Source organism: Mustelus asterias, chromosome 18 (genome assembly GCF_964213995.1).
Source record: "Mustelus asterias chromosome 18, sMusAst1.hap1.1, whole genome shotgun sequence".
NCBI lineage: Eukaryota > Metazoa > Chordata > Chondrichthyes > Carcharhiniformes > Triakidae > Mustelus > Mustelus asterias.
In genome coordinates this window covers 60836404-60862374 of record NC_135818.1, presented here as the reverse complement: position 1 = coordinate 60862374, position 25971 = coordinate 60836404, and the positions used below count along the sequence as shown (strand labels likewise).

At 40.1% G+C, this 25971-nt stretch overlaps 1 protein-coding gene across 2 annotated transcripts in view; it reads right to left on the bottom strand.

Moving 5' to 3' along the window:
• dync1h1 (dynein, cytoplasmic 1, heavy chain 1) overlaps positions 1 to 25971 on the bottom strand; it is an 83940-nt gene that overhangs the window by 11249 nt on the left and 46720 nt on the right. The window contains exons 50-72 of one of the 2 annotated variants that reach the window (XM_078234134.1): positions 25041 to 25160; positions 24820 to 24940; positions 24360 to 24555; positions 23596 to 23713; positions 18932 to 19147; positions 18542 to 18754; positions 17104 to 17231; positions 13764 to 13917; positions 13531 to 13677; positions 12718 to 12868; positions 12110 to 12363; positions 11489 to 11623; positions 11292 to 11386; positions 10854 to 11025; positions 9979 to 10054; positions 9707 to 9867; positions 9197 to 9308; positions 9014 to 9074; positions 8529 to 8652; positions 7265 to 7378; positions 3535 to 3705; positions 1248 to 1465; positions 924 to 1027 (exon numbers count right to left, since the gene is read on the bottom strand). In XM_078234134.1, coding sequence (XP_078090260.1) covers positions 924 to 1027; positions 1248 to 1465; positions 3535 to 3705; positions 7265 to 7378; positions 8529 to 8652; positions 9014 to 9074; positions 9197 to 9308; positions 9707 to 9867; positions 9979 to 10054; positions 10854 to 11025; positions 11292 to 11386; positions 11489 to 11623; positions 12110 to 12363; positions 12718 to 12868; positions 13531 to 13677; positions 13764 to 13917; positions 17104 to 17231; positions 18542 to 18754; positions 18932 to 19147; positions 23596 to 23713; positions 24360 to 24555; positions 24820 to 24940; positions 25041 to 25160 — 3361 coding nt within the window. Of the gene's footprint in view, positions 1 to 923; positions 1028 to 1247; positions 1466 to 3534; positions 3706 to 7264; positions 7379 to 8528; positions 8653 to 9013; positions 9075 to 9196; positions 9309 to 9706; positions 9868 to 9978; positions 10055 to 10853; positions 11026 to 11291; positions 11387 to 11488; positions 11624 to 12109; positions 12364 to 12717; positions 12869 to 13530; positions 13678 to 13763; positions 13918 to 17103; positions 17232 to 18541; positions 18755 to 18931; positions 19148 to 23595; positions 23714 to 23888; positions 24085 to 24359; positions 24556 to 24819; positions 24941 to 25040; positions 25161 to 25971 lie in introns of both variants that reach the window. The other variant, XM_078234135.1, reaches the window with a different exon arrangement.

Genomic DNA, 25971 nt, shown 5'->3' with positions numbered 1-25971 from the left:
GTAATTGAAAGTTAAACATAATGACCGGAATTTTCCAACCGTTCTCGCCAGCGGGATTTTCCCACCATGCTACACTGCATGGAGATTTAGCTCATCACCAAAATCTTCGCTGCAGTGGGAGCGTGGCACGAACGGGTGGTTAAGATCGTACCCAATGTTTTTCTTAAATTATTTAACTGATGAATTTGCCTCGTTCTGCATACATTAAATTTACATAGTTCTTGTAGAACTAAACACAATTCAGTTTCAAGAAAAGGCATGCATGAAATATACTATATCAGTGTTTAAATGTATTACTACTTAATCAACAATATTAAGCTTATTCTACACTGGACCACAAAATTACCCATTCTTTAATAATTAACTCTCTTGTTCACATGGCTCGCTACACTTTAAATCTCTGACCATCTAAATGAGTTATAAATAGAAATAACTAGAAAATTTAATTCCTCCAAATAATTACTCCTAATGCATTCTAAATATATAGTGAACAAACCTGATTAGTTATGCAATGAAAACTTGGAATTTGAACATCAAATACACATGATTTCCAAGGTGTTAAGGTATTTTTGGGCAGGGGGGTGGCAGAGGGGACAAGGGGAAAGGAGACCAATGGGAAGCATGTAAAATGGGAACACAAAGGTACAGAGACCACTTTCAATCCAGATTTTCCTCCTTCGGTGGAAACTGAGTGCAAGGAACGAAACAAGAGCCATCTAAAATAAATACCTCTGGGAGAGGAATGAAGTATCTGAATCAGAAATGCAATAGAGTTAGCAAAGTTAAATGAAGAGACAAAGATATATTTTTGACAGAGTGCAAAGTTGTAATATGTTGATATATATATATATTTTTTCAAATCACAACAACACTAATTATTTACAATGGTTAACAAAGTTCTAGTACTTGGAAATCTTAGTTACCCTGTGTAGTTAGAAGCACTTTTTCAGCATTGTTCGGCAAACCCAGCCAGGACGGCGTCTGAGTGTCAGGAAGCAGCTCAACCCACTGGATGAACTCCTCTCGTCTGCATAAAAGATCACCATTTGTTAATTCAAACTAAAAGGGAGAAACTTCCCCAAATTAAGTTTAGAAATATTGCTGGATTCCATAAAGTAAGCACATTTTAAACAACCCACTATGAGAGGGGATCTTACAGCAAATAATTTCATTTTCTCTGAAGTCAGCATTTAGACATGAAATACATCTTTAGTTGATACAATTGTTACTTAATTTTAGATTTTTACCTGATGCCATCTGGCATTAGAATATCCTTATGTCCATCGACCTTGCATGCCAATTTAAATTCGCTGTCAAAGCTAGCAGTTGTAAATAGACGCTCCAAAAACGAATTTAACAACCGCTGGTCAAATTCATTATCGATACGCCCACCATAAATGGACTGTGCCATCAGGGTTTTCAAAGCTGCCCAAGGAATTTTATCAGGTGAAATGTTCTGGCGTCCCTGAAGAAAACAAGTAATTTCATTTTTAAATCACTGAAATTGGGAATATTTGTGATTTGTAAGTTCACTATATGACACTCTTACAATGCTTGTGCTGTAAATACATCACTAACACCAAAAACTAGTAATAATGACAATGATTTTACAACATGTAGTCACTGCAATAGCTTCTAATCATTTGTGCAATGAATGTGCAAATTAGGAAATGTTCAGCCAAAGTTAACTAGCTTGGTCCCTGGGGCGAGAGGATTGTCCTCTGATGAGATGCTGGGCAAACTGGCCCTACTCTACTCAGGATAATGGGAGGTGATCTCATTGAAACATTCAAGATTCTTAAGGGGTAGATACAGTAGATATCTACTTAAGACAGTAGATACCGAGATATTGTTTTCCTGGACTGGGGAATGTAGAAAAATCAGAACAGTTTCAGGATTAGGGAGTTGACCATTTAGGACTGAGACAAGGGGAAATTTCTTCAAAGGATTATTTGGAATTCTCTACTCAAGGGTTATGGAAGAAGCACCATTAAATACATTTAAGGCCGAGATGGACAGATTTATGGCCTCTCAGGGAATCAAGAAGAAGAATGTGGGGAAAATGGAGCAGAAGCCCAAGATCAGCCATGATCATACTAAATTATGGAGCAGACACAATGAGCCATTTAGCCGTCCCCATTTCTATTTATGTTTACTCAATTTCATGATTTTGTTGAAAGCTAAATTAATGCTCAAAATGCCTGGTGACTCAGTTTTCCTTCGATGGAAGCAAAGCAAATTTGAACACATACAGAAAATCAACCTCTTCTGCTGGGTTTAGAGTTTACAGGATGAATGTCTTGGGAACAGTCCATAGGCAAGTGGATTTGACCACCACTAATCAGCTCAATCTCCCTTTCACATTTGCAGAACCACCCCAGAATATAAAAGCAATTTCAAAATGTTAAAATTGCCCATTAGAACAGTATTAATCTTTTGTTGTATCAGGTAGCTAAACTACAATTACTAAAGGGTATTTTTAAAAGAGGACATTTTTATTAATAGCTACATTGCAGTGTGTTCAGAATTCCACAACTCTTAAATTTCAGCTAAAAGCAGGTGGTTTCACACTCTTAAACAGTTAGGTGAACTGGCCATGCTAAATTCTCCTCAGTGTATCCAAACAGGCAACTAGGGGATTTTCACAGTAACTTCATTGCTGTTATTGTAAGCCTACATGCGACACTAATAATAAATAAATATAAACAAAGGTGCAAAAATTTCAGTAGTCAAGTAGGAATACTTTCAAACATTTTTCATTCATTAAGCAAAATGTAGTCTGCATGAACTAAATGTTGACTTTCCATTTAGGACTTGCGTCTGAAAGAAACTTTATGCAAGCAATTATTGATATATCCTGCAAGGACACACCCATAATTTACAGAGTCCGCAACAGCTCCCAATATGATCCAAACTGAAAATTTAAATATCTCAGTTGTCTGCCAATGTGAAATAATGCACAGTAAGAAGTCTCAACACCAGGTTAAAGTCCAACAGGTTTATTTGGTAGCACAAGCCACAAGCTTTCAGAGTGCTGCTCCTTCATCAGGTGAGTGGGAGTTCTGTTCACAAATAGGGCATATAAAGACACAGACATCAAGTGTCTACAAAACTCCCATTCACCTGATGAAGGAGCAGCACTCAGAAAGCTTGTGTTACCAAATAAACCTGTCGGACTTTAACCTGGTGTTGTGAGACTTCTTACTGTGCTTACCCCAGTCCAACGCCAGCATCTCCACATAATGTGAAATAATGTCAACCCAAGCATCTATAAATACTGCAGGCAGAGTTTAAAATAAAAATGTTTGTCCCTGACATGTTTTCCTTAAGTTATATTTTAAAGCACTATTTTTATCTTCTAAATCTTGGTAACATGGAACAAATACATTTTTACTCCTCCCTCACCCCAAAACTAAACACATTTAATGCATCCTATTTAGTTATCGTAATTTATTTAGCAGTAAGAATTCTAACGTAATCGCAGTTATTTCCATACTGTTTTGTTCTGGCATCGTGTTTTAAATAAGAATTTACCTTTGCTGTATCATCCAACCAGGTGTCCACTGTATCACAAGCAGATCTCAAATCAGATTCACCAAACTCATACTTCTTGGACCAACCCAGAGGAGCATATCGCAGCCGTTCTTGTATAATAGCATGGAACCAGCCCAGAAGGAAGTACAGACGTGCACGTTCATTTGGAGACTGGAATAACATTTAATCAAATAGTTATAAATCTTGGGGATTTCCAAGCCTGCACAATATTTCAAATTATAATAGCTTCTAATTTGTACATCAACGAATTCAGTCAGAGTGTAAGTCAATTTAAGTTGTTTAAATCACAGCAAAACATGCTAAAATACAAGCAAAACATTCTAACGTTAAATGTGCTTTTATGACAGATGTTAAAAACGCGAAATGAACATATTACACGGAGAAACAAAGCAGGATAAGCTTTCAATTTATTAATTAGTATAAAGATTAAAACCAATTTGATGATTTATCAAATAATTAAAATCAGTGCTCAATTAATTAACGAGATTTAGGGGATGAAGTGATATAATATGGGATAGTAACACTACAATTTTTGCAGTAATTATCTGAAATCCTGAGATCATAAAAGCAATATCAGAGAGGAAACAGCTGATTGGCGAGTAGCTGGTGAGTGAGTCTTTATTTAATTATTTCAGGAGTAAGTTTAATTATCTAACAAATAGAAGCATAGCAGGGCAACTTGGACCCTTGGAGCACACATCCAGTTTCTTGTGGGAATTACATGTGTAGGAAATGTAGTCAACTGTACAAAATCAACCTTCTGGTTTCAGATCTTCAGCAGTAGCTGGCATCACTGTAGTGCACCTGCAAGGTTGAGCGTTTTCATGGATAGTACATTTATAGAAGTGGTCAATTGGCAGCTAAAAGGTATGCAGGCAGAGGGGGAATGGATGACTGCCTGGCAGTCGAAGAGCAGGTAGTGCAGGAGTTCCCGGAATACACCTCATTCTCCAACCAGTTCTGAATCCTGGTGGATTTGCTCTGGATGGTGCATGGTATCACAGCTTACTCCGCATGAGCAGGAGGAAGATTGAAAAAGCAATTTTAATAGGGAATTTGAAGTTAAGAGTGCAGACAGGCATTTCTGCAGCTACAGATCCAGGATAATATATTGTCATACTGGTGAGAGCGCCAGGGTTGTTATTGAAAGGGATGGCGGGGTGGGGTAGGGTCAACAGCCAGCAGTTGCTGTCCATACCTGTACCACTAATATAAGCAAGAAGTTACACATGATCCGACAGTTTAGGGAGCTGGGAAGGAGACTAACGAGCAGCAGGACTTGCTGAGTACTCCCAGTACCATACGCAAATCAAAGCAGATGCATGTGTGGCTGCAGGAGGCAGGACTTTAGATTCCTGAAACACAGACTGGTTCTGGGGAAGATGAGATCTGTACAAACTGGACAGGTTGCACTTGAACATAACCAAAGCCAATCTCCTTGTGGGGAGATTTGCTCCCATCATTGGGAAGGGTGCAAGTTGGCAGGGGTGTGGGAACCAGGAGGTAATTTCAGCAAGGAAAACCAAGGTATTAGGTGTATAGAGTAAAAGTCAGAGTAAACGGGAATGTAATGTCTAAATTAGTTACTGTGCAAGTTTTGTAAATAATGTTGGTCAGTAGCTGGCACCCATAGCTACATGAAAATTTGATGTGATGATAATGGAGATCTTGTTCAAAAGGCAAGACTGAGTACTAAATATTCCTGAGTACAAGGTGTTCAGGAAAGATAAGTGGAGGATGAATAGCAACATCAATCAAGGAAAACATTGCAGTGTTGGAGAGAGAGGACATCAAAGAGGTAAAGGACGAAATCTTTTTGGTTACAGCTGAGAAACAATAGCGATACCATTACATGGCCGGGTGTATTCTATAGGCCAGTTAGTAGGAAAGATAAAGAGGAATAAATTTGCAAGAAAATTGCAGAGGGACACACAAAAATTAGAACTACATTATATAATGGAAAGCTTCAATTAGCCTAAAATAGACTGGGATAGTAATAGTGTAAAGGGCAGAGAGGGGCAAGCTAGGGCAAACAAACCAGGATTCCATTCGTTGATAAGAGATGGATGACGCAAAAGGTAGAGCAAGATGAAGCAGAAAACAGATATGACAGATGTCAGGTGAAAAATACAATCGAGACCCAGCTCAATATAGAAGGTTCAGAGGGAAAGTGAAAAAAAAGAGAAGCAAAGAGTATAAGAGACTGGCAACAAAGTATTTTATACGCATACAAATTGGAAAAGGGAGGTGTGGAGACAATTGGAGACCTAAAAAGGGATTTATGCAAGAGGCATGTCTAAGGTACCATACGAGTACTTTGCCGTGGAAGAAGGTGCTGCCCAAATCATATCTAACGAGGACGCTAGTTGAAACATTAGATGGGTTAAAAAAAAATTAAGGACGTATTAGCATGGCTAGTTGTACTTAAATTCGGTAAGTCACCAGGATCAGATAAGATGCATCCAAGGATACTGAGGTAATTGTTGTGGAAGCACTGGTCTCAACTTTCCCAACACCCCATCACAGGGGTGTTGCCAGATAACTAATGAATTGTAATTATCACACCCTTGTTCAAAAGAAAGGTGCAATGATAAGCTCAGGCTTGTGAACTTAACCTTGGTGGTGAGGAAGTTTTTAAAAAAGGTAACTCAGCAAAGTATGCTGAATTGTGAAGAGGATGGTTTTGAATCTAAACGACAGACAAGACTGGTGCAATAAACAAAAGCAGCAGATGAAATGTAATGCATTTCATTTCAGAAGAGAGGAGGAAGAATTATGAGGGGGTCTGGGTGGAGTAAATCGGGGGTGAATGTTCCCACTGACTTAGGTCAAGAACCAGGGGACACCAATTTAAGTTGATTGGCAAAAGAATCAACAGCAACAGGAGGGAAATCTTTACCTAGTGAGTGGTTAGGATCTGGAGTACATTGCCTGATGGGTGGCAGAAATGGAGGCGGTTTCAACTGTGGTTTTCAAAAGGGAATTGGCTAATTACCTGAACAGGGCTATGGGGTAAAAGCAGGAAAGTGGGACCAGACGAGTTGCTCTTAGAGTTGGCACAGACACAATGGCTGAATGACAGAATATGCTGTAACCTCTCTATGATTCTATTTTGTTTTATTATTTAAGTGTACACACAGTTTTTGGTCCCTATGACAATATTTGGTGGGTGCTTAGGGTGCATGGCACCGTTACTGATGATCCTGCAGAATATAGTTCTTAGACCAGCAAGATTAATTAAAGGGTAAGGAAATCCAAAAGTAGATCATGTGTTAGCAAATGAATCTCTGTACAATTATAGGCAAGACATACCTTTGAAATCCTGTCAAGCAACAATCATTGTCTTGGACATGGAATTCTCTAGTGAGTGGGATCAGAATGCATGTTTGTAACAACTGTTACAAGAAGCAAGCATCTGCTGCAGAAACTCTGAACTGTCAACTATTACAATAGACAACACCTGTGTACACCGATTTTGCAGTTAGGAAGATGATGGCAAAGTATCCATTTTATACTGTGCTGCTCAGCACGCCACACACAAAGCAGCCCTGGTTTTTGCCTCTATTCAAGACTCAAAAATGTGTTCCTCTGTACTCGAATGACCAGACTTGTAAGTAGCCTCTGCCCACTTGACATGGGAAATTTGACACATCTGTCAATACAAAATAAACTTTCTCCAAGAAAATATTGGGATTGAATCTTTTCTTACTTTGCACATCCTGGAAACCGGGATACTACTAAAGGTCCTCAGCATGTTGGCCTTCACACCAGGTGGTGGTTCAAATACAAATATACGCCCAGCTCTCAACAAGTTTACTGGAACCTGCACATAAGTTAACAGATTAGTGTGAAACTCACTGTTTTGTTCTACAAGTACAGGTATACCCACAGATGACAGGAATTTAAAAACTCAATTGTATTCTTTTAAAACAACTGGATAGCAAAATTTGAATTACTATCAGCTCACTCTATTTCTAGCCTACAAAGTTGTTTATTTAAATCTTTTCCAAAATATTTTACTTGTTTTCATTCATAAAAGACAATACAATTATTTCCATACATGTTCCTGGTAGGAATGGAAGATTTGATTAGGTTGCTAGAGGATCATAATTGGGCTGACTTCACATCCCTTGGTTAGATGGCTATAACATACTGAAGGGTTAAATCAATCCACTTTTAGTCAATAGCATATAGTAATATAAAAGGTGATTTTCTTATGTAAATAGGAATGTGGAAATACTACCATTAAATAGTAAGATAGTTATAGATTTAACGAATGCAAAGTCCCTAAGCCAAGCAGTTTATTCTGGTCCTGCTGTGTGGAGTGTGGATAGCCTCTGCTGAGTCTGTGGATGCGACACGCTTCCATGTTGTGGTGCATAGTTTGTTCTCTCCCAGAGGCACAGAGGACTGGCACTAATGCCCCATCTGTGGAGGTTGGCTTAACAAGGGCCGTGGTTGGTCCTGAATCTGTTGAGATTAGACCACTCTTCCCTTGGAAGGTTGAAACCAGGAAGACGTTGGGTTGGTTTTGAGACCAGATACTTTCTTGTCGTGAACGATTCCCATTCATTTGCCCATATGAAGTCCTGTGGGAGAGGACTTTTCCAGATCGGCCTTCTTAATGGGAGTCATATTGATTTTTTGATCTTATTGAATGCATAGCAGACTCAAAGGGCCAAATGGTCTACTCCAGCAACTATTTCTTATTGCCAAGATTAGCTGTCATTCTTATTCTGCTTGCTGGTGTTTGAATTTAAGGTTTGCTAAAAAAATGACCAACATGTTCAGGGCAAATTTAATTTGTTTGACTTCTGTATATGAATTAATCTAGTTTAAAAAATCTTTTGGCAATAAAGAAAACTGGACATAAATATTAATGGAGTTACATCTTCAGTAAAGTCCAAAATATACAAACAGCGCTACCAATTTATTGAAACTCTAATATTTGGATTTTAAGTGCAACACATTACCTTGGGATTGATCTCCATGGTAAGGAAGAGGCGGAAATTAGAATGAGGTTGCAAGGAATGCAGCTTCTTCTCAAGTTGCATGAGCCAACCGGGAGCTAAATGCACATTCTTCAACATCACCCACCTATTAAGACCATTAAGTTGGTTACAAAGTGACATTAGCAGAAGATCAAGGGTACACAACCTGCCATTAATTCTTAGTCAAGTAATAAATCTGGTGCACTTAACTGTCATATATCCATTTGTGTATCGCACATGAATTACATTTGATCAAGATGCCGATTTCTCAATTGGCAAAACTAGCTTTTGTTTACACATTTACGGACTTTGTACACTCAGCAGATATCAAATTCTAAAACGTTACGAGATCAAGATAAGAGTGCAAGGTGTACAATGTTAGAGCACCAACATTGCGCAAGTTCATTAAAACAACTGTAAACAAGAAACAACTTCAACTAGTGAAACATGCGAGTAATCTCACATACCTTCCAGATTTGACAGCTGTATTAATAGCCTTTTCTGCCTGGTTGAAGCCTTCTGCAGAACCTATGTTGCACATTGTTAAGACAATAGTCAATGGGAAGCTCAATTGAAGGTCGCAAGGATTAAAACACAATAATTGTATTTTGGTGATCAAATGCTATTTACTAAAACAGCAGAATTCTTACCAATGGCAATAGATGTAATCTGTGTATTTTGCTCAGCGGCAAGATCCTCTCCACGTCCACTGGCATCATAACCAGGTACAGAGCACATAAGCACGGGAGTGTTTGGTTTCACCTAAAAAGAGAGCAAGCCAGAAATAACCTCCAACACATTACATACACATACCCGTTAGTTATTTGGCTACAGGCTAGAACAGTCATTGCAAAACGTTAAATTAATTTAAAGTACAACAAATATATGATTGATATTATGTCCAATAATATCATCTATTCAAATATATCAAAGTGATTGGAAAGGAAATGGATAGACACTAAACTCCTATGAGGAATAGGAGAGTTAAAGTATAGATCAGAAAAAAAAATTGGAATTTTCTACTCTTCTGATAACTACCAGCTACTGTTATGATTTTGCTGGGGAAAATGGAATTCAATTCCTTAAGCACCTGGAAACTCATTTAAAAAAGTTCAATCAATGGCTCTTCAAATGTTGTGCAAATTGTTTCATCTACATACCTCAGTATCTACAATGGTCGACAGGTCTAACGGCTGCTCGATTGTTGACATGAAACTGTCTCCCAAAACTGTAGCCACAAAGATGTGAGCCATTGCCAAGAGGCGATCTGGTCGGAAAGCCTGGATCAGCAGCAGTCGGTGCATAGCCTGCCCAATGGGAGCTGGACGAAATAAAATAAGTTTTAACCTTGTGTGGAGCTTGGAAAATTAAAAATGAATAAATTCAACCACAAATATTCAATCAAAGTTTGAAATTAAAGACTTATACTTACAGAAAGGTTTCTCACTCATCCACAGATAAGGCACAGTTTGTTCAGGTGAACTACTCTCCAGCCAGATGTTAAACTGCTGCAGTGAAAGAATATTTGGAAAATTATTGACCAAAAAAGTATCAAATACTTGAACAATTGTTTGAGTTTTTCCTAAGTATCAGGCAATTGTTTTCTGGACTGCAGTTTAAAATATTCAGGTCAGACACAGCCATATTTTCCAATTGCAACATCTATTTTGATGTTACATGCACATTTTGTACAGAGTACTTTTCATTTTGCTGCATATAATGATGTTCCATGACAGATTCTATGATGGATTTTGAACAATGTACAGAATACTGGAATGTGCTGGTAAAGGCATTTCAATTAGAGATAACATGAAGTCTTTTAACATAACTAGATCAGTTATTTCAAGCTCACTTTTTTGTTCACCCTTTTCTGGAGTAGAGAGGAAGATTTCATGATGTACAATGAAGACACAAGTTAACGTTGAAGAACACGTGTTGTGCACACAGATTCCTAGAGCTCATCGCTAGAAATCTTTAGGATGAAATTATTCCAATTTGCTGTTAACTTTTTATTAAAACAACAGCAAATTAATTTCTTTGGAACAATCCGAATTGCATTAAATTGAATAAATAGATGCTAGACATCAGTGCATTGGGCTCTCCAATCCAGACCAGAGACATCCTTAATTGTGTGAACAAGTTTGAGGATGAAAGAGATTGTTTCGGACCACTGATTTGTGGTACTCAACCTCCTTTCCCACCCCAAGAAAAAGTTAGTCAACTCAAATTTGTGTGCAAAGTGATAAGCTTGGGACAAAATATTCAAATATAATTGCCAGATATTAATTCATTTAAAGTGCAACTTACATCATCCACCTGAACTTTGGAAATTAGATCAAAAAAGACAGGTAAACGACTCAGTCTCTCCATGCCTTCTATCTGTTCTGTAGTGAGATAATCCATCTTGCACAAAGAACCATTCAGCACAATCTCTCGACCACGAAGGAAGTGGTGGAACTCCACGTCATATGATGGTTCACTGGAAAGAGAAATTGGAGGATTTATATTTGGGGGAGAAATGAATGTTTATAGCCTACTTGTTAAGCAAACTGAAGTTTTTACAAATAAATTGAAATCCCCAAAGAGCAAAAATAAAATGCATATTAACCTTCCTTGGAATGCAGAAAATCAGATGATATGGATGAATGCTACAAATTAACTGACTCTTTGTAAAAAAAAAACCAAGTTCCCTCACACAAAATGTTAAAATTGATTCATGGATGGCAAGCAAATTTTTTTTTTTACCTGGTTAAACCCTTGAGGCGAATCTTAGCCAACAGCATTGCAATGGTGATATGATCATTGTGCACCATACCCCGTGCCACTCTGTTAAATGTTCCCTGCAACATTATAAAGTAGCGCATTATTTGTATGCTTGCAAAATAATAGCCTTTTTTGTAAGAAGTTTACAGTTAAGCTTTTTATTGATTGTTCATACATACCTGGAAAAGGTCTTTCGTAATAATATAGAGGCGTTGTGTATGATCAGTAACCCCTTTCAGATTTGGATTCTCATACAGAACAGTGTGATAAACATCCAGGAAGAACTGAAGTGAATACTGATATAGGAAGTGAATCTAGCGATAAATGAACAACATCATAAGCAACCTGATTCTATTATCCAGAAAGTACTATCATGTATTTTTCACAATTTGAATTCTCATAAATCTGGAGTCAAAAGTGTCAAAATACATTTGATTAACAATGCGTAAAAAAATTGAAAACAAATTATTAGACATGCCATGATTTATATGATTAATAGCCTTACCATGCATTCGCACAAACTATTTTAAAGCCTCTACTGGCTTTATTCTGATTGCGAATTAACTGATTACTCCAAAACAAACATAGTCAAGCCTGTATCAAGAGCTAATGCTTTCACACAAAATACAAAGGATTTTCTATTTTCCTTCATGTTATACCCATTTCAAAAATATCTCCCAGGTGTGTTTCAATTTTAAAAACAATCAGACATAAATTAATGAAAAGAATTAAGTCTTAGTTGCATGTTGTCTATATTTGCTTCAGCTCATGTTATATATACACATTTAACCTTATTCTACCTGGTTTAGTGATTCCATTGTGAAATAGATACTGCTACATGCTGTAGAAAGTGGCAAGTACTGTTGGGAGACAGCATCCACCTCTGCCATAACAATATCTGTTTCTTCAACCTTCCTAGTGACCTCTGCTGCCTCTTTCTTTAGGTTCTCCAGCGTAGTGATGATGGTGTCATCATCCAAGATACGACCTTTAACTTCGTTCAAAGCTTGTAGTAGAGACTTCTCCAGCTGGCGCAAACGAAGCTGGAATTCACCTATCAGAAACAAAATCAGCAAAATTACAGCTCTCGCTTAACCATAACCAGAATTATATTCAAATTGCAGAATACAACAGTTCCCATTTTTAGTAAACAAATTAATAATAAAATCAAATACTTAATTTATAAAAACCTACATTGAAGGGAGATTGTAGAAAGTGTCCAATTTGTGCACTACCAAGCTATCTTTTGTGCCTAGCAACACATTAAGAGTTTCACACAGTAGTCCAAACAAGAAGCAGAAAGCAAATTTAGTTTTACATGTCATTTAGAACTGGTGAACTCCAGTCTATTCACCAAGGCTTAAATAAAAACTAGTCACCAGTGGATCAGTGCTCACGGAAAACCAACCTTGCAATTTCAACAGGTCTGAACGTTTTTCATCTACATCTGGTCTCTCTGCCTTCAGCACCTCATTCAGACATTGGCTTTGTAAGCTGCTACGAGTCACTGTGAAGTTAACAAACGTAACACGAGAGCAAAGGTCTGGTGGGAATTCAACCTGCAAGAGAACATATGAATAATAACTATTTCTATTTAAACCCGTTTCATATCACAAACCAATTAAGTTATCTGAAGACTCTTAAATATCATCTCTTCTGCAAACCCTCCCCCGCCCCACCAAATTACTCCACTCCATCTCAAAGGCTGGAGTTGCTGAAATATAGTCCTACGGGTGGCCTGTGTATTGCTATGAAAGTTGATAATGACCGCTACAAGTTATTTTTACTGTCAGAGACATTTTCATTGTTTGATCTAGTATCTGCCCAATGTCAACACTCCCACATTTCAGAACATCATGATTTCCGGCTCCATAATCAAAGGTGCTTATATTATTATGCTTTCAAATGTAGTCCTGGATGAGATCAACCATTTCAGCACAGATAAAATGTTTCCAAAATCAATTTGAAGCTTAAACATGGAAGGATTTCTAAAATAGTAAATTCTGAAATTTTCAACTAAATTCAAGATGACTATAAGGAAATCAATTATGGCGTCAAATACAGTGACTCTGCTTTGAATCAAAGCATTGATTTCTAAAAACTTCTAAAATAGAGATCAACATTTATCTAGAAAATGGGAAAAAAACTTAAAGCACTGTGAAAATGTATAACTAGTACTTAAAATGAGACCATTCTGAACGTATTAATTCCAGTGACTTACAGTTGGGTCTCGGGTAGAGAGGAAAATGACAAATGATGGCGACAGGTCAATATCTTGATCACCAAGAGTAATGAGCACTCTACCCCCAGTCCTGCGAACCTCACGATTCAGCACTGGGTTCAAGATTGGATCATAACTTTCAACATCCTAGAATTAAAAGGGATAGCTGAGTAAATATTTGGAAGCTAGCAAGAACAGAAAAAGACATTTCACGATGTACCTTTACTACATACCTGGACCAGTAATGGGTTACCGAATCTCAATGCACTCTCTAGATTCTTTCTGAAGGCATCATCCAAGAAGCTAGTTCTAGTAATCTTGCGTTCCTTGTACTCATTCATGATAAACTCAGTGGCCTGACCAGATGGGTCAATAATTAATGGGTACCTTTTCAAAAATAATGTTGGAGGAAATTACAATGTAATAAACACATGAACTAGATTCAATTCCTTAAATAAAAACATAACAAGATCAGAAACTTTTGTCAAGGAGCTAACATGAACAACCCAATTTGTAAACTGGAGCTTCAAAAGGTAGAAGAAAGAATTGAACATTTGGAATCTCAACCATTGCAGAACACAAAACATCTTGCAGGAGAGAATGATTTTTTAAAATGAAAGGAAAACTTGGCATTGGATTTCACCTCCAAGCCTGCCTGGCCCAAGATTCCATTTGTTGATATTGCAGTGTGTTCAAAAGATATGGATTTGGAATGACTGACTAAATGCAGCAGAGTGCAACTACAGCATGGAGGGCATATGGGTCACTAACTAGAATAGGAAGTAGTAGCTGGGCTAAGGTTGTTAGGGAACACATAACACGTCCAGATTAGGAAGTAGATGCATGGATTCTCAACATCACAATCAGATTAACTGATTTTCTCAGTAGTTAAGCATTTGTACTCATATGGGATATGGTCACACTACGTCTGAGCAAGTGAAAGTTGGGGGGGGGAGAGACACGGGACACGACGACTCTCCCATCCCGTTGCGCTGCTCTAGCATCGCCAGCTCCAAGTTTTTTGGATTAAATCAACTATCAGCATGGAGCTGAAGAGGTAAGCTGGTCCCCGGGCACCAGACATTAGGCAGTGCCAAGGAGACACACAATTGGTGGGGGTGGGGGGCCGTGTTGCCACTCTGCATAGGGAAGGAGTGATCGGTGCTGTTGAGGTGGGGGGAGGGAGAGAGGAGAGATAGTGATGGGGGCGTTGCTGTGCTGGCCAGCGATTGAGCTGGTCAGCAATCGGGAGGCTGGCAGTACAAGTGCCGATCTCCACTCTGACAGATCAGTGTATGCACAGCAGCCTGCTCAGTGCTATGCTGCCGGCCTCTCCAGTGAGGAAAGGTCCTGCCCACTGATTTTCAGAGTGAATCACACTAGGGCACACGGCAGTGCTCAGAGCGTGGGAGATTCATTCTGAAAATCCTGCTAAAGAAAATAGGGGAGTTACTCCAGTTTTCACACGAATTCGCCCTTTGAATTTTTTTTGGGAGAATCGCCCCCTTAGTATCGCTCACACTTTAAGTTTAAGGCTCTTCCCTAACACCCGTTAGTCCCAGATCTGGTCTTTCTGTTCATGGTCCTGTACTGCTGCCAAAGCCCAACTCCATTGCTCTAAAAGATGGAGAGAGTGGAACACATTCCTCCAGTCCTCCTTCTGCCCAAACAGAACTTTTTCACCTTCCTCCAAATCCTCTTAAAATTGCCTCATCCCACGCCCCATTCCATCGCAGTCTCTTTACTTCCCCAACAGGGTTCATCAATTTCTTCCATCCCTAATCTCTATAATCTGATTTCTCAGATCTAAATCCCCACCCCTCTATCTGACCCAAACCACCCCTTTTTATTCTTAGGTTAAAATTCCCTCCCGAGTCCAAGTCAGTCAAATGCCCCTCAACCCGAATCCTTGCCTTTTGCCTTCACACTACTGCTTCTCCTCGTGTCAATTGTTCATTCACCGAAATAAGAATTGTTCAGAGGTTAGGTTTTACATGAGAAAAATTAACTTCAGGCGTATTTGTTGCAATTAATGGCATTTTTTTCACATTTATCACCAGATGACATTAAGTGCCAATCAAAAAAGTGAAGGGAGCAGGGAAATATGTAACCCTTCACATGTACAGTAAGTTGCATTCATAGAATTCCTACAGTGCAGGAGGCCATTCAGTCCATCAAGTCTGCACCAACCACAATCCCACCTAAGCCCTATCCCCATAATCTCATGCATTTACCCTAGCTAGTCCCGTCCTGACACCAAGGGGCAATTTAGCATGGCCAATCAACCTAACCCGTACATCTTTGGACTGTGGGAGGAAATCAGACCACCTGGAGGAAACCCACACAGACATGGGGAGAATGTGCAAACTCCACACAGACAGTGACACAAGCCGGAAATTGAACCTGGGTTCTTGGCGCTGAGAGGCAACAGTGCTAACCACTGTGCCACCGTACCATTCAGCTAGAGACCTTGAGTTAAACATACAAAATATTTTCTGTACGTTCAAGTCCATGGTCTTTTGTCAAAAAGATTTAAAAACTTAAAAGCAAGTTTCCAATTTTACAGTACGGACATACATAGAGCCAGAGAGTAGTTAAAACCATTTCAACCATTAGTCCAAACTTGCAAGTTTAACCTATCTGAACTACAACACCTCCACTACTATCTTAAACTGCAGACATAAACAGTCTTTTGGTCGTAGAGAACTTGAGTATTGCTGAAAAAGACACATTATTAAAGCTTATTCATCAGGACAATTCTCAAGAATGCCAGACATAAAGGGAATAACAATCAGGGGAGACAGAGGCATAGTGGTATTGTCACTGGACTAGTAATCCAGAAATCCAGGGCACTGCTTCAAGGACGCAGGTTTGAATTCCACCGTGGCAGATGGCTAAATTGGAATTAAATAAAAATCTGGAATTAAAAGTCTAACGATGACCATGAAACCATTGTTGATTATTGTAAAAACCCATTTGGTTCATTAATCCCGTTTAGGGAAGGAAATCTGTCCTCCTTACCTGGTCTGGCCTAAATGTGACTCCGGATCCACAGCAATGAACCTGGCAAGCCACTCAGTTCAAGAGCAATTAGAGCCTAGACAGTGACGCCCACATTAAATGAATAGAAAAAAAGATTATATTGCACAAGAAGAGTGCTGATTGGTTGACAAGCGGACTCTGGTACAATGCACCAGTTAACTGATGACAAATTGGTTCTCAGTGTAATTGGTTAAGGTCAGTGTATATTTTACACTTTTGCAGACACATTGTACCATTCTCAAGTTCATTTCCCAGGGCAATAGTCAATCTGCCTAGTTTGAATTTAAAGAAAGCGTGGCAGTTAAGTCATCAGTTAACTGATGCATTTTCCATGGCAACGCTTCTATCAATTAGCACTTGCAAAAAACTTGGTATTCTTGCAAATTGTTCTGATGAGTGCAAGATGAAAAACTTCGACAATATATCTTTTTCAGCAATATCAAGCAGAAGTTCCTTTGTTGATTTAATACTTTGTCATACTATTCTTCCAAATCAAAATTTACACAAAAATATTTTCTTTATAATACATACCTATTGAAACGTTTCAGCATGATAGCGTTTTCCGTGCACAAGTCATCTGCAGGTAGGGAATTTGCTTGCCAGCGCAGGCGTTCATCAGCATTAGACAGATACTCCGTTCTTGCTATGTCTGTACGGAACTGAAGTTAAACGGCAATCACTAACCCATAGATAACAAATTTTGTCCATTTATGATCAAATTAATATCTAAAATAGTTTGGAAACAAAGATAACAGAACTAAGTCATTCAGCCTCTCTGTTCTCATCCTGCATCTGATCAGATCAGGGATGATTTGTACCTCTGCTGATTTACTGATCTTCAAACCATTTTCCTTGCACCTCTGATTTAAGTAGTATCTATCATACTCGTTCTTGGAAATTTAATGGAGCCAGCATTCTCAGCCTTTTGGGATACAAGAGTTCCAGATTTCCACTGGAAAGAAGTGACACTTACTGCACTCTTAGCTCTAATCACAACACCCAACAGAAAAATAGTTTATCTTGCTTGGATTTTAAACAGTTAATTTATACAGAGGGCAAATCACTAAAAGTAACAATGTAGATTTAATACAATCATTTTTAAAAACAGACTAATGCTGGGGTTAATTTCCAGCGGAACAGAAATTATTGACCTGAAACATGGTCTGTCTCCACAGATGCCGCCTGACAACCTTGTTTGTGCAACCTGTCCTCTTACTTTAATCCTTCAGGCTCTGGTGCCACTGTAACCAGGTCTCTAATGATTGTACCATCATAATAGTTAAACTGAATTTGTGCTTCTCACTAATTTGTTTTATTTCTTACAACCTATATTTTTCTTTTTGTTCCGAGTATTTAATGTGTTTTTGTACACGTGAGCATTGAGATCTCCAGTTACTTTTCCTCCCACTGGACTCTTCTCCACTATCTTTTCTCCCCCCGGACTGTGGTTATAACCCAGATGCAGACTATACCCAATACGAAAACTCCTTCTCCCACAAAAGAAAACCCTTCAGTCCAATTTCCTTAGCCACACATTTTCCATCTGTTTATTGATGTATCCATATGTCAATTTGCATGTGGCTCGGATAGTAATCTCATGATCATTATCCACTCATTTAATTCAAGATCTAGATAGTGATACCCTAGATAGTGATACTCCCTCATCCTTCCCTGTTCCTTCTTATGCTGTTAGTTCAGACTTGGATTTTGAAAAAAGTTTTCCACATCAACCACCTCCCCACCCCTTTTCCAGTCTCTCAAAGAAATCCCTTACCCTGGTGCCATAGTAGGGAACACACCCTTTAGGCTCCTGATAACAGTAACTATCAAATATCCTGGAGCTAAAACCTTTCTATTCTGCACATCAATCGTTAATCGGATCAAAAAAAATTAGGCTCACAGATTTTACTTATTTCATTGTTATCTCTGATCAACACATCTTAAGCTATTGAAAATTATTTAAAATTACCAGAATGCTTGCTTGTTGTAGGTGATGTGCCCAAGTTGTAAACAGATTTTGGCGCATTTGCTGATCAAAGTATCCTGCATAAGCGATGAAAGCAGCTGATAATAAGCAGTCTCCAGCAATAGTGGCCATCTGATTCTTAAATGTTTCACTGGTCTTTTCCCAGCGGTCTCGTTCAGCGGACAAACTCTTCAATAGTGCAGTACTTCGGTTAACCTGAAAAACAATTAATGGATTTTATGGCCAATAATGCATTTTACTGACAAACTGAATGTTCGAACTGAGGAGATAAATTATCCAAGCCCGAGTTGCTGTCCCACCCCTGTGCTGTTAGAAGGATTCCTATAATGCAACTGGAAGCTCCATTAGAAAGGTTTTACTTATGACAATTACCTTCGCTTCTACATTTGCAAGATCTGCTTTAATGGCTTGGGCTTCTGATATCAGAATAGCATACTCCTCCTTGTAACGAGCAATACTGGTTTCCAGGTCCCGGATCATTTGCTCGACTTCATCAGCCTTCTGTTGGTTCTCTTTTGCATCATCCTCCAGCTTCTGAAGTTCATTGCGCAAAGGTTCTACTCGTTTTAACATATCAGCATAATTGAGCTTCGAAACAAAAAAGGTAAGAAATTAGACTGGCTATGCAAGGCTACAAATACCTGGGGGGGGGGGGGGGGGGGGAGAACTGGAAACCCCCAAGTGAACCTGCCTTTTAAAAAGGTTATGTGGGGGGGACTGGAAACCCCCAAGTGAACCTGCCTTTTAAAAAGGTTATGTAGTACAGAATGTGCAAATTCAGAGTAACAGCAAAACACTAGTTCACCATTTTAATTTGAAGTGTTTCAACCAAGCAAATGACAAAACAATTCTCTTCTAAAAATTCAAATTTGTTACATATCATTGGGGATAACCATTGGGATTAATAAGGGCGAGAAACTTAAGGTAATTAATATCAGTAGAAAAAAGGTATTGGGAAAAACTTGACTAAAAGAGGCAGCAGTGAATGCAGTTTATGATTATCCTAAATTATCTAGATTTTAGAAAAGTCGCAGCAGATTGGAAGTCAGCAAAATTAAGAAAGGAAGAATAATAAAGATGCAAGCCATAGGCCAGTTAACCAGACAATCTCAGAATCCCACATCTTTCCATTTATAAAATTTGGACACCATAGCAAACAAATCCATTTCGGATGGGGTGTCTTCATTTGGTGCACTTTTGCTGATGGTGGAGACCAATCCTTGAGAGGCAGGTTCTGCCATTAGTGCCGCACATGGAACTACCAATGCCTTTGTTGGTTGTTGTTTTTAGCATTGGCATCTGTTGCCAAGCTACTGGCCATTGTGGTGGTGCATGCTAAATCATAAGAGGCGTCCCCATTTTTCATTGGTCAGCTAGTTATTTCCAGGTGCGATAATCGGTGCCAATGGTCACTAGGTTATCATAGAATCCCTACAGTGCAGAAGGAGGCCATTCGGCCCATCGGGTCTGCACCGACCACAATCCCCATAACCCTACTTATTTACCCTACTAACCTGACACTAGGGTCAATTTAGCATGGCCAATCAACCTAACCTGCACATCTTTGGACTGTGGGAGGAAACCGGAGCACCCTGAGGAAACCCACGCAGACACGGGGAGAATGTGCAGACTCCACACAGACAGTGACCCAAGCTGGGAATCGAACGCGGGTCCCTGGCGCTGTGAGGCAGCAGTGCTAACCACTGTGCCACCGTGCCACCCCATGTTATGTTTACAACCATCCTACCGGTCACTTGGCTCCAGCTACCTCACCATACAGCAAATCTTGCAAATGACCTGCAAATGTGCCCAAGTCAATGAAGTCACCCCTGTTTGATGAATGCTAATAAACTTGGAAGCTCTGCCCCATTCATAATTTTTGTTCTACCATATATACTCCCATGCCTGTAACTTGTTCCCCCTGACTAGAAGCATTAAGAAAACCACGAACATGTGACATGGTGTTGAACCTCTATCCCAATCACACTAAACAACCTCCCACTAGAAGTGGTTAGAGGCAACCAAGCCTCCCCTGGTACCACAGTAGAAAACAGTACCACTGCAGGAAAGTCCATTGTCAACTTATCGGACTACACACTTCAGCCAGATGAAATCGAAGTTCTCAGCCGAGGGCTTAACTTTTGCCCCACTACCAAAATAGACCCCATCAGTCTCGCAGCGGACACAGAGGAATTCATCAGGCGAATGAGGCTGCGGGAGTTCTTCCACAAACCCCAAGAGGCCAACAGCGAACACAATGAGACAGCTAATGAACCGGAACAGCAGACAGAGAGATCCGCAGTGCAACCGAAGAGGAAAGAGTCGAATTGGACTCCTCCGGAAGGCCGCTGCCCTCGATTTGACATGTATGCCCAAGCCATCAGGAGGTGCGTCAACACCAAATTCATCAGCCGCACTCACAAGAAGCACCGAACATCACCCAAGCACAACGCAACGCCATCCACGCTCTCAAGACCAACCGCAACATTGTCATCAAACCAGCAAAGGAGGGGCCATCGTCATACTGAACAGAACGGATTACTGCAAAGAAGTGTACCGACAACTGAACAACGAGGAACACTACAGACAGTTACCCACAGATCCGACCAAAGAACACACCCGTCAACTCAACACTCTGATCAAAACCTTTGATCCGGACCTTCAAAACACCCTCCGTGCTCTCATCCCACGTACTCCACGCGTTGGAGATCTCTACTGCCTCCCAAAAATACACAAGGCAAACACACCCGGCCGTCCCATCGTTTCAGGAAATGGAACCCTGTGCGAGAACCTCTCCGGCTATGTCGAGGGCATCTTGAAACCCATTGTACAAAGAACCCCCAGCTTTTGTCGCGACACTACGGACTTCCTACAGAAACTCAACACACACGGAGCAGTTGAACCAGGAGCACTCCTCGTCACAATGGATGTCTCGGCACTCTACACCAGCATCCCCCACGATGATGGCATTGCTGCAACGGCCTCAGTACTCAATGCCGTCAACTGCCAGTTTCCAGATGCAATTTTACAACTCATCCGCTTCATCCTGGACTACAATATCTTCACCTTCAACAACCAGTTCTTCATCCGGACACACGGAACAGCCATGGGGACAAAATTCGCACCTCAATATGCCAACATCTTCATGCACAGGTTCGAACAAGACTTCTTCACCGCACAGGACCTTCAACCGATGCTATACACTAGATACATCGATGACATTTTCTTCCTTTGGAGTCATGGTGAGCAATCACTGAAACAACTATATGATGACATCAACAAGTTCCATCCCACCATCAGACTCACCATGGACTACTCTCCGAAATCGGTTGCATTCTTGGACACACGCATCTCCATTAAGGACGGTCACCTCAGCACCTCACTGTACCGCAAGCCCACGGATAACCTCATGATGCTCCACTTCTCCAGCTTCCACCCTAAACACGTAAAAGAAGCCATCCCCTACGGACAAGACCTCCGAATACACAGGATCTGCTCGGGTGAGGAGGATAGCAACAGACACCTCCAGACGCTGTAAGATGCCCTCATAAGAACAGGATATGGCGCTCGACTCATCGATCAACAGTTCCGACGTGCCACAGCGAAAAACCGCACCGACCTCCTCAGAAGACAAACACGGGACACGGTGGACAGAGTACCCTTCGTCGTCCAGTACTTCCCCGGAGCGGAGAAGCTACGGCATCTCCTCCGGAGCCTTCAACATGTCATTGAAGAAGACGAACATCTCACCAAGGCCATCCCCACACCCCCACTTCTTGCCTTCAAACAACCACGCAACCTCAAACAGACCATTGTCCGCAGCAAACTACCCAGCCTTCAGGAGAACAGTGACCACGACACCACACAACCCTGCCACAGCAACCTCTGCAAGACGTGCCGGATCATCGACACGGATGCCATCATCTCACGTGAGAACACCATCTACCAGGTACACGGTACCTACTCTTGCAACTCGGCCAACGTTGTCTACCTGGTACGCTGCAGGAAAGGGTGTCCCGAGGCATGGTACATTGGGGAAACCATGCAGACGCTACGACAACGGATGAATGAACACCGCTCGACAATCACCAGGCAAGACTGTTCTCTTCCTGTGGGGGAGCACTTCAGCAGTCACGGGCATTCAGCCTTGGATCTTCAGGTGGGCGTTCTCCAAGGCGGCCTTCACGACACACGACAGCGCAGTCACTGAGCAGAAACTGATAGCCAAGTTCCACACACATGAGGACGGCCTAAACCGGGATGTTGGATTTATGTCACATTATCAGTAACCCCCACAGCTTTCCCCCTGGTCTTGCAGAATCTCACTAGCTGTTCTATCTGGAGACAATACACATCTCTTTAACCTGTGTTGAATGCTCCCTCCACCCACATTGTCTGTACCTTTAAGACCTGGCTGGCTGTAGAGATTCGCATTCTAATTAGTATTCTGTAACTTGATTTCTGTGTCTGTGCACTGTTTGAGAGCACATTTCCACTCCATCTGACGAAGGAGCAGTGCTCCGAAAGCTTATGGTATTTGCTACCAAATAAACCTGTTGGACTTTAACCTGGTGTTGTGAGGCTTCTTACTGGGGAATTTAGAACATAAGGGTAGAGTCTCAGGATGGAGGTCAATCATTTAGGACCGAGACAATGAGAAATTTCTCCACTTGGAGGGTAGTGAATCTTTGGAACTGTCTTCCCCAGAGAGTTGTGGATGCTCTATTATTTATAATCTTTAAAACGGAGGTATAGATATTTGGGGCGAGAGTTTCTGCTCTCGCCTGCTACAAGAATCGTAATGGGTGGGACAGAAAATTTGGCGGACCATTTAACGTTAACCTCAAGTGGGAATTTCCGGTCTTGAGCGCGCGCATGGCTGGAAAATTCCACCCTTGATCTTTCAAGGAATTAAGAGGTATGGGGGATTGCGCATGCAAGTGGAGTTGAGGAAAATGATCAGCCATGATTGTACTGAATAGCAGAGCAGGTTTAAGGGATCACATGGTCTACTCCTGTAACTATTTGTAACTCACCTGTGCAATAGCCCACTTCACCATTGGACCACAAGCCAAAGATGCTCTGTTGACTATTTCGTAGTTGTAGCTTGGGTTGGACATGTAGTTTTTCTTCATCTTCTCGCGAATAACGTCACTGATGAATAAAAATGAACAATGTTAATACAGCTGCCCTCTTGAAATTTTAGGGACGGAAATTTATCAGTGTGCTAGAGCGCTAGTTATAAACTATGTGGTGCATAGCAATGAAGAGCTGCAACACAGTCAAAATGCAAGATAAATGTGATTTTTAAAATAAAAATAATGAATACCTTAATTCTTCAGTATTAAAGTTGACTATGCTGGTGATGAAATTATCTCTGATAATAACTTGTCTGATCTTTTTCCAGTCATTTGTCTCCTCACCCAGCAGGAGACAGATTGATTCTAACGCGAGTTTTACTGCAGCAGGTGGATTGGCCATGGCTCTCACTTCAACAAGATGCTGCTTCTTTATAGAGCTCACAGCTAATAGAGGGGTGAAAAGAAAGGGGCCATAAATGGACATGCAAAAGGATAAGGGTGTATACAGCCACTGGGATTTGAAAGGAAATTTTTTATTTGAAGACCAGCAGTACATTTTGTCACCCAAACAAATTTGTTTGGTTAATAAATGCTACGCCCAAATCTTTAAAATTCGATTCAATTATTAATTGCTTTGGTAGTTTTTCAGCTTTAAGCTTTGGCTGGTCTTCTGGGCAATTTCCTTCTACTCCAGCAACTGCATGCACCCCATTATTCACCTGATTTCGTCAGCTGAAAAATTTACTATGGTCGGAATGAAGTTTTCCCTCATAATGATCGATCGGATTTGTTTCCAGTCAGTTGTACTTTCGCCCAGGAGAAGACAGATTGACTCGAGTGCTAGCTTCACTGCACCTGGCGGATTAGCCATTGAACGAACCTCTACCAAGTGCTGCTTCTTGATCGATTTTACAGCTAATCAGACCAGCACCGTAGGCCACAGTGCAAATAAACAGTAAGAGAAAGTGAAGATTAGGGGAGAAGAAAATCGAGAGATAAACACCACACAGAAAAGATCAGTTATTCAGTTGTTTAAAAAAGGTAGAAAATTAATAGGATTATAGTTCCAAAAAATATAAACTAAATAAAATGTTACTATAGATTGCAATTCAGCATACTAGATAAATTTCATTAAAAGATGTATTTTATAGAAAAAGCTCAATTCAAAACACATCTAACCATTCTGAGCCTCAATAACAGCAGGCTCTACCATGTCCAGATCTTCCTTTACTTTCATCTGTTTGTCAGCAATAATTTCCTGTTGCTTGTGAAGCTGCTCCTGAATTTCTTGACTCATAACCTATCAAAGATAGTGAAAGATGTCTTATTTGATCAGACTCTGCTCTCCGTGCCCAAAATTTTCATTCCAAATAATGAGTTCTTAAGCTATAAATTATTACCTTTTTCTTTTCAGCTTCTTGTTGATCCTTCACCATTTTCTTCAACTTATCATTGGCTGCTGCATTTTTAACCTCCAATTCTTGGCTCTTAATTCTCAGATCACGCCGCAATTCCTCAACCTGGAATGAGTGAAATAATTTTTTGAGTAGCAAGTGTTTATTATGACATTTCCACTGCAAGTCAATCAGAACCACCTTGCATTAGTATCCAGGTCTACATTTACCCAGAGCAAAAGCTGTTAACATTCTTTGGTTTACTGGTAAAAGAAAATACTTTTACACATTAACAAATAAATGAACACTAGAAAAATATTTATGATATCCTTAAAAAGGGGGAAGGGATGACCAAAGGCAAAAGAAAAAAATCCATATTGGATTTACAAAAATGTAAGGTGTTTAGTAAGGTTTTCTGCCATTTCTTTGCTCATCATACAGGTAGTGGTGTGGATGGAAAAAACAACCGCCATTTGGGACATTAGCCCTTTAAGGCCTCAGATGCCACAAGACATGAACTGCTACACCAAAGGGGAATTTAATTTCATTCAATCTTGTACATACATTAATGTCTCAAGCCAATATAGCATACAAGTCTAATGTGAAAATCTCAAAGGACTAGTTCAGACAAAAGCAGTGAACTTGCTGTATGTTAATTCAATAATCATTAAGCAATATTAACATATGAAATTATTTGCAAGGTTAATACTTGGGGAACAGTTATATGAAATCCAAAAGGGTGGGAGAAATGGGGGAAGAAAGGAAACAAGCCATGTTAGATTTACAAGATGCAACAGTACCTTTACGAAAAAGCGAAATCCATAATTTGCGCATTCTCACGAGCACAACACAAGATTCTTGGATCTTTGCTAGTAGTTAGTTAATTACAATATAGTACCATACCTGTACCTTGCTTAGAAACAAAATTTACCCAAGT